Here is a 12,620-nt window from a genome sequence, read left to right as displayed (position 1 = left end):
TACAGTATGTAAAACTATTTTTTTTAATAGAAGTAAGCAGGTGGTCCCACTAGGAAACTCTAAGTGATTAGACCTATTAAATAACAGATAAGCAAAATTCCTATCAAAGATGTTCCCTTTAATTTGTGCAAAAGTAATTTTCATCTCTGTAGTTTCCTATAGAAGCACTTTTCAGTTGTGTCCATACCAGCACACACTGAATTGCAGCATGGAATAGCTCAGTCTAACACATTGTGTCAAAAGCAGCCAATTTAATCACATCTTTTAAATCTTCTCCAAGGTTTATAGGTATAAAAAATTCAGAGTTTTAGACAGGCAGCTGCTTTTCAGTTTTTTGAAACAATCATGTTCAAATATTACTCTTTTTTTTTTTTTTTTTTTCCAGCTGCTCAGAAAAATAATTTCTCTACTTTTTTGTAGCATTCAGGAAAAGTCAAGCATATAATTAGCTATCTAATAATCTGTAATTAACAAATCTTATGAAATGTGCAAACAGATTTGGAATTATGCACTGTTGTGAGCAATAATTAACTAGGAAATAATATTGAACCCAAGAAAGATAACCAAGCTAAGAATTGGTAGAAAATTGTGATTTACACATTAACAGCTTAATAATATTTCCATTACTAAAGTCTGCTCTTCAAAATAATCCAGATTTTGACACCTGAACAACCCACATATGTATTTAGTCCATACATGCTGTGAACTGTAAATGGAACACTTTATGGATAAATGGTCCTGTCTCTCTTTTGATTGTTAAAAATAAATGGCACATTAATGACACTTATCTATTTGCCCCCTAACAAAAGCATTGCTCAGTTAGGTTTTATTTTATTTTCCTGAAAACCTCTACAAGCACGGAGTTTTTTCCCTTTTTTGTCAACCTCTATATGGAGCTGATGAAACTCAAGAAGACAAAAAGAAAGTCCCCAATACTGTAGATGCCATTTCATATCTTTATATCCCACTATGCCATTTTCTCAGATACTGATCAGCATTTCTTTTTGCCTCACTTTCATCCCATCCTTCTAATTTATTGCAAAGCAGGGTAACACTGGGGCTAGGTCAGCCCACAGCTGGGTGGCTGAGCTTTGTGTCTAGGTACTTAAACTGATAAAAGTAGCAAATAGTCTGAAGAATTCCAGACTGCATTTGCCTGAGTTCTTACACCCTTCCCTTCCCTTAAAAATTCTGTCCAAAACCTGATGGGCTCATGAAACAGAGGTGGCTGCTTTATTGTTACTGCCTTGCAAGTAATTTCAGCCAAGTCAGGCGTGCTGAGGACTTCTTCCCTTGGCCACTAGAAAGCCTTAGATAATGAATTATTCTCTTCACCTCTGATTTGCCTGGCTGGGAAATGTCCCTCCTTTACAGAGTGGTTTTGAGGGCTCTGTCTGAAATAGTGCTGTAATGTCACTCTGCCTAAGTCTTGACTTCATGAACCCAAGCCATTTGCAGAGTGCTATAGTGTATTCCCACACAATTCTTTTCTGAGAATAAAACCTGATACAAAATTTGTCAGCAAGCATTCTTCAAACTATTGCTGAAACAATTGAACCTGCTAAATCACAAATAAAATTCCTTATTGATCTTGTTCTTGGAAAACTGGTGTTTTCAACACAATGTAGTTGTGTTGCAAATTACAGCCTTTTAGAATATTTGAGTGGAAGGCAGTAACTCTTCCTACTTTGCCTGAATTTTTCTTTCCCAAATATTTTTCTTTTTAAGTAAGGCTTCTTAGCTGAACACATTGTTCATATTTAAAAAAAAAAATTAAAAATAAAAAATTAGTGTATTAATTTACATAGAAAAGATATGTAGAAGATAATCCATTATAATATGTGTGATGTGTAGAAATACTGAGGCTGATTAATCTCCACTGTGCATCCTGAAACCATCTTTACCAGTTGTGAAGTCCCCCTCTGAATTGTATAGTATAGAACCATGATAAGAGTTCCCATCCTAGCTGTTCAATATCATTAAAAAAAAAAAAAAAAAAAAAAAAAAAAAAAAGAAGCAGGTCATGCTTGTCATATATTTGGATTATGTCAGTGAAATGACTCTCTGATCTGCCCTGAGAATTCCCTAGCACATGGAGGGCACGTGATAAAATAAAGGAAAAGTGCACATTTTAGTTGTGGTGAGACACTCAAATTGTCGTGTTTTCCAGCAGTTAACCAAAACTAACAATAGGAGTTTAAAATCTTGTTGATTTATTCTCAGTCATCACACCACCAGGTGTCTGGCACCTGGGCAGCCAGCCCGCATACCTCTTTGTGTTCCACTCCCCCCTGTGACACTGCATTAATAAGCATGAGCATGTGTATACACAAGGCTGGATACCCTGCCAGATGCCTCCAGCTGTGCACACACAAAGCTGTTCATGCAATTTGTGAGCACAACCCTTCTAAAACATCCAGCACTTGCATGCACTTTTCTATGATGTCTGTTTGCCACAGTCTGATTATAGCGTTGAATCCAACCTGGACCAAACTAAGTCAAATTCCAAGTGAATTTAGCAGAGATATGGTATTTTCTGGTTATTGCTACAACCTCTGGTAGAAAGTAACCACACTGACCTTTGTAGTTCCATTAACAAGATGATTCTCTAGCTTGTGCATGATCTGGTAAGAAATTCTGAGTCTTCTGCCTGTCTGGTATTTTTGTGCTTTTGCTGCTGTGTGCCATGTTCAGTGTGACTGCTTGTGTGTTCAGTATTTCTTAAATGTTAAAATTCCAGTGTTCTTACATTTCTGTTCTGTGTTTATCCCACATAAATTTTTTAATGAAATGTATTTCCTGGAAAAAAAAATCTTTGCTCTTCTTATTAAACCCTATATTTGTTAAGTAGAAGAGATATTACAGTGAAATTAGCTTTTTTTATCCCTGCTTTTCATATGAAGGAAATCTCCTACTTAAAGTATATGAACTGTCAGAGTTGTGTCTGCCAGGGAAACTGCAAAGATATGAACTGGAGAAGCAACAGAACTCCTCTCAATGTAAAGTAATTAAAAACTAAATTAGTAAGTAGTCACAGGGTTCAAATATGAGCTTCTCAGATTAGAAAAGCATTACTGAGTCACTGAGTATCTTCTAAGAGATGTGTGACAATTTCTCTTGTCACATAGTTCAGTTTTGTGTCAAAAAAACGTACTGAAAATCTCAAATTTTTAATGGTTTTAAACCACACATAACTGGCAAGGAGCAAAATCGTGGTCTGAATTTAGAACACAGCCTATCAGAATGTTTCAGAGTTTATTTATTTACTTTGCCATAAAATTATTGTGTATTCTCATGTAAATTATACAGTGTGCTGAGACAGAGCTTCCCCTTGACAAAGTATGATTAATAGAGCTGAGCTACTGCACCACAGCACTCTCAAAGCATCAGATGAAGGATGGGCACTAAACATTGCTCATGAATTGCAGGACAGGAAAACACAAATAGTGACAGAGCAGGATATGTGTTCTAAATGTGCAGTTTCCTTTGACATTTTCAGAAGATCTGTATCTGATCTTACTGCAGAACAGAGCTCAGGGACTGTTCAGGGCTATCTGTGCATGGCTCCCCATCCCTCTGAGTGTAAAGCTGTATTTCTCCCCTGCATTCTGGTTTTTTCTAAGTTTAGAAAACATGTATCATAGGTACAGGATCTGTACATCAGAATGCATTGCTCTGTGCTTGAATTATGTATGTCTTAATGGCTTTTAGAAACAGAATTACTGAAATTCCATTCCTTGCCTCATAACACGAGTAGAAGCAGCATGGGTATTCTTCAAACCATTTTTTCCAGTGCTGGCAGTTCTACTTTTACACTGCATAATAGGAATATGGAAACATCTTCCATGCAAATCACAAAAAAAATTACCAATGGTGGCGAAGTGTACAAAAAAAAAAAAAAAGCAAGATATTAAAACATCTGCAGTATTATCAACACAAACACCAAATTCTCATGCGTTCTTCTCTTGGTTTCCCTTGTGAAAACCATTTGCCCAATAATAGTAATTATGTTCTTGTGACTGCCAACCCAATTCACACTTTCCCATAGAAAGATGTTGTTTAATGGAACAGTTTTGATTTCTAACAGTACAATTCTTCACCATTACTATCAAATATTTTTTTAAGTCGTAATTGGATTTTTAGTCCCACTAAAGCAATTCTGTGTTGAAGGAGGTGTTTCCACATTTGATTTTCCATAGCACAGTGTCTCATTGCATAGAATTCCTAATTCATCAGTTGTACCAATAAACCCAAAAGCACAGTGTGTGTGTGAAATAAAACATCTCTTATCTCTTTGCAGTTGGACCCCGAAGCCAGTGTTGTTCTAAAAGAACTTCAGGTGAAACTCAGCAATGTACTGGATGAACTCAGCGTCACATATGCTACAAGGTAACAAATTTGTTTTACTGCAGAATTCAGTAAACACTTTTGTTCAAAAATCTATCTCATTAATTAAATCTGGGTGGGTGTTTGGATGTCCTGTGGTACAGCTTGCTTCTGCCTTCATGAAGTTGTGTGTATTTGTGTGTTTAGACTCCACATAGCTGTAACCTCACTGTAAAGAAAACTGAACGTTGCCTGTGGGCAAGAACATGTTACAGAGGTGGTGCTGATGACTTTTGTTCTGGTCCTGTCTTATGCTCTGTTAAACTCTTCTTTCTGACCATGTTTATGTCACTTCCTGAGGCTGGCAGCTTCTTCCAAGTGCCCTGCTTCAACCAGGGATGTCTGCCTGTGTTTAGCCTGCTTCACCTGGTCACAGTGAATGGTTTTCTTGGGTCATGTACTTGCCTATGGCTCTACAAAAATCGTCTGTTTAGACTTACTCTCAAAACCTTTCACTAATCAGAGTGCACACTTCTGTCTTGAATGAGGATGATGCTGTGGCAGCAGTGCCTGTAAGACAAGCTGCAAGTTATTTTTGCTTGAAATTAGAAAGGAATCCAAGAAAGAGGGATTAGTACTGTAGTGGTATTCATTAAGCAAAATCTGCAGTTGCTTATTTAATCCATCGATGAACTCTCTCTGTGGACAGCATTCCCTTTTTCTGAGTATGCTCTTTGTCACATTGCCTTGCTTTATTTTTACTTCCAGGCCCTGGATCTGTCATCACTGACAGTGCATGAATATTATTTTTTTCCAGGGCTTCTTTCTGAATGAGCCAACCAGGTTTCTGCAAAAGAAAACCCAGGAATAGCTCAATCTAGGATATACTCCAGATATCTACTGCATTCCTCATGGGTCAGCTTATTGCTTGGGTTTGTGAGGTTAAGAATGTTAGAACAATGGCTGGTGTCAAGAAAGCTCAGTGCATTATTTTGGCTTTTATTGGAGAGACTGGTTCAAGGATTTACATGAACAGCTTCAAGAGCAACTTCATGTTGATTTGTATCTATCACTTTGAAATATGTAGTGAGTACATATCCAAGGGTACTTGGAAGTTTCTGATTTTTTCCAGTGTTTTCACATGGAGATTTGCTTTTTCTTTTTATGATTAGACATGTAGGTGGAACAGCTTGCTGCCTGATTATAATGTTTCTTTTCTCTCATAGCAAGCTTGCTTTCTCTTTCCTCAAGTTAATTTTTGCCATTTATCTTTTTACATTAATAGGTGTAGTATATTTTTGGCTTCTGTTTTTCATTTCTGTTCATAAACTAAACCTAAACCAATTAATTATAAATCAATTCATAGACCAAATTACCATGTGTGCAGAGCCCTATTCTTTTTCTGCACTGTTGACTCTGATTAAGTTCTGTTCTGCATTATTTAAATCTATTAGCTGAAGGCTGTATCACATCAATGACACTGTAAGACTGCCAGACACATTGCTCAGCCCAGATCAGTTAGGAAACAGGAGTTTTCAGAAAAGAAGTTTTCTGAACAGGTACAACTTGAGGAGCAAGAATTTGTTCACACTCACCTTGAAGTGGAAAAGATTCCTTCCAGGAGGAAGAGTCTAACTACTTCTTAGAGGGTTTTTTTAACAAAATAATAGTTGAAGCTGTCCAAATGTTTTAGCTCTGCCTAGTTGCAAAGAAAGTAAGCAAACCTTCTGATGGCACTGACCCTCTGTGGAACCCCAGAAAAAAGTCAAATTAAGCCTAAGAAGTCAAAATCAGTAGAAGTTTTCTACTTGTCTTCCTGAAGAAAATTAAAGCTTGATTCATGTTAACAATATTAACATATTTCCAAGAGAAAAATAATTTACAGTAATCTGTTTCTGTTGTCAATTCACAATAAAATTAATCTTTAGGAGCTGTTGCTAGCTGGTAATCAGTCATACCCTAAACTACAGATTCCATTACACCTGATACAGAAAGTAATTACTTGGCATGCTTAAAAGGGCATGAAAACCAAAATCACAGAGCAGAAACAAGGGGAGGAGAATCAAAACAGTACATGAATTATGAGCTATAATCCTTAGGAAAACTTATTTTCAGTCTGTAACACCTGCAGTATCTGGCATTTGTGAAATTTCTGTCACTGCAGAAAGGATTTAAAACTTGTTGACAAACCTGATGCAAAATTATAAGTCTTGTTTTGCATCCCACAGATCTGTAATTCTCTTTTCTTCTTCTGTCCTGTAGTTTCCAGTCTGTTACTGAAGATTGTGTAAGACAAATGAGCAATGAACTGAATCAAATGAGAGGAAATGGGAATGCAGCAGCCAATAAGAACAGTGCAGCCATTGATGCTGAGATCATGCTCCGGCCTCTCATGGATTTCCTGGACAAAACGTAAGTGTGGCAGAGCAGGGAGGTGTCAGATTAGGATCTGAGTGCTACAGTCAGGCATCCTTGGCTTTACCCTGGAGCATTATTCCTACCTAGAAACACTCTGTAGCAGTTTTAGTATTTGTAGTATTCACATGTGTGCAGAATACTCAACCAAGCAATTTATTTTTAAGAGCCTCAGGTCACCAGCCACACCTGCATGAGTTGGACACCCTTTAACCTCTGGGCTCCTTGTGGATGTTTCCCCTAAGCAGATATTTTCAAAGTAAAGGTGGAAAAGGTACTGGGGGAGAATCTCACTTAAAGAAGCAGCATTACCTGGGTAAGGAGTGAGGTTAAAGCTGGAGCTGTGCTGAGAAAATATAAAGGGACTGAGCCAGGCAGAGAGCAGGCTCAGGAAAGCCTGTGGCTTACAGAAGACACTGTGTGTGTTTGCAGGATGCCTGTCTTGTAAAGCCCCTATATGGAGAGTTTAAGGGGCAGCAAATGGATTCTGTTTTCTTGTACATATATGATCAGTAAGGCTCTGTTTTGTGACTGGAGGTGCAGAGTATTTCTCTGGGCTTCTGGTGTTGGGACTAGTAAGACCCACATCAAAAGCTGATTTAAAGAACTGATTTTATAACTGTCTTTTCTTTCTCCAGGGCATGACTTTACATCCTTATTGTTTCTAAAAATGGGATTGATGGGTTTACTATCTCAGAAACACAGCTGGAATTGTAGCTCCCAACTGTACATATTCATAGGCAAATTCTTAAAGTCAGTGGCATAAAGGGTAGAGTAGGGAATTTTGGAGATTCTTTGGGGGGTTAATTTTTCTAGGTCTCGTTTTTTTCAGGACTTTTACAATTAAGTGGATGCTGGCAATGAACAAATGCTTATTTAATGTACTTGGTAAAAAGTGACTATTTTTGCAACCCTGTCAAGTGCACTGCCTGGATTCCTAGCCTGGAAAAATATTTTAACCACTTTATCTAAATGTCAGCCTTTTATTTTTAGCAATCTACCTAGTCCTGTGTGTTAAGTAACAAGAGGGGGATTGTGTTGTTCTCAGCAGTATAGTTTAAATTTAATTACCTTTGAATTAAGATGTTTACTCCTAGCATAAGTTTTAAAGAAAATCCAGAAGTGTTTACCCACTTACCTGTGCTATCCTAAGATCATCATTAAAACTGGGTGAGCTGACTTTTGCCTGTCAGGTTCAGTTCTAGATTGCCATCTCTCAAAGCCATCTTGACAGCTTCTTTGAGATTTACTTGACTAATGACACACTGGAAACAAAAATAGGTCTTAAAATTACTGTCCAAATAGAAAATATCCCTCACAAGAGGAACGTTAAGTTGAATTTTTTCAGATGCTAAACCCATGCACAGAAAATAAATATGTGAAATTAAATTAAAATAAATAAATAAATTATAACACTTCTAGGGAATATCACCCTTCTCAGATATACATATTTGTAACAGGATTAAAAACAAGACATATTAATACCATTTGGGGTTTGTTTATTTCTTAGTTATACTTAATTTTTTGCTAAGAGTAGCATTAGATGCAAAAATATTAATTGGCATATTTATTATGTGATACCAATAATTATTTTACAATAATCTTCTTTTCCATTAATAGATGAGACTTTATTCTATAAAATTCCCCACATATGCATTTGTATGCTAGTATTTAGAAATATTTTTCCTGTGCCTGAAAGCTGTAGTAATTGAGTTATGATGATCTTATAAAAGATCATTTGTGAATATACTGTTAAATAGAGAAAACAATCTAAGTCCATATATACTCCAAAAATTAAATTTTACTGTAGGTTACTTATGGCAGCCCTGAATTTGCAGTAGCTTTCAACATCTACAAGACAACTATAAGACAACAATGGGAAACATTTGGTTTTCACTTTAAAGGCATAAACAACTTCTATACCAAAGCTTCAGTTTAGGGGTGTGGGAGTGCTGTGTTGTATCATTCATCTGTCTTTAAAACTCATCATCACTTTGCAGTTTTGACAAATAAATATCAGTAATACATTGATCATTATATTGGATAGTAATATATTGAGCAATAAATTGGATAGTGGAGATTAACTTGGTTTTTTCATCCACAAGTCTGTCTATTTACCACAAATTGAGAATTCCTTATTGGAATAAGCAAACACTCATGGTCATTACTCTGAGCACACAGGTGATACAGCCTCTCTGAAGTCTTAATGCAAGTTTTGAGACTGGTTTGTGTTTTGTTTTATTCCAGATTAAGTGTGTCTGCAAAAATCTGTGAGAAGACTGTTTTGAAACGGATTTTAAAAGAGCTGTGGAAGTTGGTCTTGAACAAAATAGAAAAACAAATTGTGCTTCCACCCCTGACGGACCAAACTGTAAGTGGCATGGGAATGGATCACACCCTTTGTGAAGGGCTGTGATGTGCTTCATCAGGTGCTTGCACAGGGCTCTAACACCATCCTTTTCTGTCCCTTGACCAGAAGGGATGTCACCCTGTCTGTATGCAGTGCTCTCCAGTGTTTCAAACAGTGTAGTGAGGCTGCTGCTGTGCAGCCAGTGAGGATCCTTCCTCTTTTTTATACACTGCCTGCCCCAACCTGGAGCAGTTTTCATGAATGCAGTGTACTACAAGCTGGATCACTGACTCTGTGCTTTCATGTTAAGAGCTTTTCAGTTTGATTTCTTTTGGCTTCATTGCCCTTCCTACTCGCACCAGAAATTCAGTTGCTGTCATTTTTTGGCTACCCTCAGGAAGCCAGGAGTGCTTATCCCATTCTTCAGTCCTACCTGCTGTGCCATTCATCTTGAGGCAGCATTTTGCATCAGGAACCAGAAGCCAATTTAAGTCTGAAGTTTTGGGGTATTTTAGTAGCAGACTTGATTGAAGGTCCTCTTTGGACAGATCTGCATTTGTGGCCTGACAAGAAGAAGGAAAGAAACCAGAAGTTAATGAGGAAAGTAAAGCTGCTACACACAAAAGCTGTGTGAGTGATGGCCTGAAATGAACCCTGAGTGGTGACAGAGCTGAGAGCACCACTAAAATCTGACTCTGTATGTGGAATAAAGAAAAAGAGCTTTTTTTTTTAATTGCTTCTTGCTTTGCATTTGGAACTGTCATGCTGAACTGCCAAATAATTGCACTAGTAACTATATTTCTTGGAATAATTGTGAAAAAGAATGTGAGCACAGAATTATAGTAGGATTCTAAGACAAACAGGTAGGCACTGGCCTTTGGTATCATGCCAGGATTTGGCTATTGTAAAACATTGGTTTAACTTCATAACTCTCTGATATCTTTCCTTAAAAAATAGGCTTTGGCTTAGTCATATGCTGGTATGTTGTGTATAACTCAGCTGAGGATCTCTCTGTAGACAGTTAAGCTTTTGGAAGTTCCTCAGGTCTGCTCACTTCCCATTGTGATTCTTTATATTATCACAGCACCTGCAAGCTGTGAGTATGGACAAATATCTCATTGACACACTCTATAAGGGAAGTTTTAGACTTAGCTTAAAAATATAAAATGAGATAGCAGACAGGAGCACACAAAACTGCAGAATAGACAATGTTCATATCAAGTATAGGACACTGGAGAGAAACACATTGCAAGCATTGACCAACTTAGCTGTATCAAATAAATGAAAATATGTCTCATGTGTAATTGAAATTTTCATTTAGCTTTGCTAAACAGTGATTTTGGCTAATGTCCTAGAAGAAAATAAGATTATGTTGACATAAAAAGAAAACATTCTGTAGTGAGTCTGTTTCCTGAGTTTTCCATGTGATTACAGGGGCCCCAGATGATATTCAGTGCAGCCAAAGATCTTGGACAACTGTCAAAACTCAAGGTAATCTGTGAATGGTCTGCTCTAATCATAAAAATATTATTAACTATGAGGCTGAGCCTCATGCCCCATCCCTGTGCTTATTTACTAGAATAAGACTGTAAGATTGAGTATAGCAGTAACTACTCATAGGTGAGTGATGATTTTACAGTCTCATCTAAACCAAGTTAAGACTAAAAGCCCAAATGTTTATATGGTAAAGTGATCACTAGATGGCTCAAGAAGATGTCATTCCCATATTGCACAACTAGGCCTTACAAGCATTAAGCATGACCAAAGAAAAGAATTTGAGGTCTTTGTGTTGCCTTCTGGAACTCATTGGCACTGGGTTACTGAAGTTGGCAACAGGTTTGATGGAGCAGTACATCTGGAGAGATGTTTGTACTGATGGATGTCAGTTGTTTGCTGATCAGATTTGCCATTAGGAGTTCAGACCTGGACACAAATGCAATAACTCATGCTTCTATGAATATCTGCTCAGATTGCTAGAGGATTTAAAATATTGCCTAAATAAATCACAAGATTATTATTTAGACAGTATAGTCACTTTATGACTCAATTTGTGTTCTAATAAATACAAAGACCCTTTTTATTTTTTAATCTGGGGCACTGATAAACATTTGTTAAACCATCAGTTCATTACTAACATGAATTCTTTCAGTATCATTTAATTATTAAAATCTAACCATTTCCCCAGCCCCCAGAACAGAGAAAATATATGTCCTAAGAAAAGAAGTAAAGCTACACAAATGGCTCATTATTAACCAGTTGTTCTTTTTCCCTACAACCTAAGTTTTCAAGGAACAACATGATTGCTCTAGTTTATAAATAGGTGTAAAAGAATTCTGAATCAGTCCCTGTTTATCATAGGAACTTGGGAGACATTTGGCAGTTTGGTTTGTTATTTTGGGTTTTTTTCCAAGACTAGGAAGGCCAGAATACTGTCTTTCAAAATTCAGTGTTATCTTCACTTGCTTTGCAGGACCACGTCATTCGAGAGGAAGCCAGAAGCCTGAACCTGAGGCAGACTGCAATAATGGAAGTAGCACTGGTTACTATAAAGGTACTATAAAGAACCCAAAGAACTTGGGTTTCTGTGCTGGAATAACCAAGATCATGATTCACACAAAGGACAGATTTTAATAGAATCTTTCAATGGATTTTTATTTTAATAGAACTCCTTAGAATCATAAGATTCCTTTCTATGTCAAGAGCTATTTAATCCTAAACTCCTGGTGTTGACTTGAGAACAAATGTCTAATAGCTTGCTGGAAGTTAGAAAATTTACCAGTTGCAGGCAGAACAGGGACAGCATCCACACTTAGGTGGCTGGAGTTCTGATTCTTGTGTTGTTTCCTGTTCACAGTCAGTGCAGACAAAGCAGCTGCCTTAAATCCTTACTGTGTCACAGCATAAACTTTTTTTCTCCACAAAGGAGACACTGAGCCTGAAAAGTGTAGCTATTCCTAGCTGCACTCTCCTGCAAACACGTATGATACATTATTTATAGCACACTAGAAAGCAGGCTTTTAATACCATGCATTACACACATCTTAAATTTTTAACTTTGGAAAGAAGCTTTGTAGTAGAGATGATGACAGTTATCTCACCTTCTGTACTCAAATCTAGGCATAGATGCCAGGTGTTGTTTTACTTAAACTTGTATTTCTGTAAGTAGGGCCACTCAGATAATTTGCCTGTCTGAACAAGTATATTTGCTTTTCATTTTAGCAATACTTCCATGCTGGAGGAAGTGGACTGAAAAAGAATTTCCTGGAAAAGAGCCCAGACCTACAGTCCCTAAAATATGCTCTTAGTCTTTACACACAAACTACTGACACCTTGATAAAGAAGTTCATAGACACTCAGAAGTCACAAAGTAAGTGATCTGTAAGAGAGATGTAAGTACATCAATTGTATTTTAAATGTTTTAAATCCCTGGTCTCTAATCACATACTCCAAGCATTATGGTATTTTAGGGTTTATTGTCACAGATTTGCCTCTGTGATGTTATCCCATAAGCTGTTTCTTACCATTTCCC

The 12,620-nt window shown here is 37.1% G+C and overlaps 1 protein-coding gene across 2 annotated transcripts in view; it reads left to right on the top strand.

Annotated features, from left to right (window-relative positions):
• Positions 1 to 12,620, top strand: part of UNC13C (unc-13 homolog C) — a 111,943-nt gene that overhangs the window by 93,584 nt on the left and 5,739 nt on the right. For both annotated transcript variants that reach the window (XM_071755149.1, XM_071755148.1), the window contains 6 exons: positions 4,301 to 4,389; positions 6,589 to 6,738; positions 8,989 to 9,112; positions 10,526 to 10,582; positions 11,562 to 11,642; positions 12,311 to 12,458. In XM_071755149.1, coding sequence (XP_071611250.1) covers positions 4,301 to 4,389; positions 6,589 to 6,738; positions 8,989 to 9,112; positions 10,526 to 10,582; positions 11,562 to 11,642; positions 12,311 to 12,458 — 649 coding nt within the window. The remainder of the gene's footprint in view (positions 1 to 4,300; positions 4,390 to 6,588; positions 6,739 to 8,988; positions 9,113 to 10,525; positions 10,583 to 11,561; positions 11,643 to 12,310; positions 12,459 to 12,620) is intronic.

Source organism: Heliangelus exortis, chromosome 11 (assembly GCF_036169615.1).
Source record: "Heliangelus exortis chromosome 11, bHelExo1.hap1, whole genome shotgun sequence".
NCBI classification, from domain to species: domain Eukaryota; kingdom Metazoa; phylum Chordata; class Aves; order Apodiformes; family Trochilidae; genus Heliangelus; species Heliangelus exortis.
Note: the sequence above shows the minus strand (reverse complement) of the source record. Positions and strands in the feature narration are given on the sequence as shown.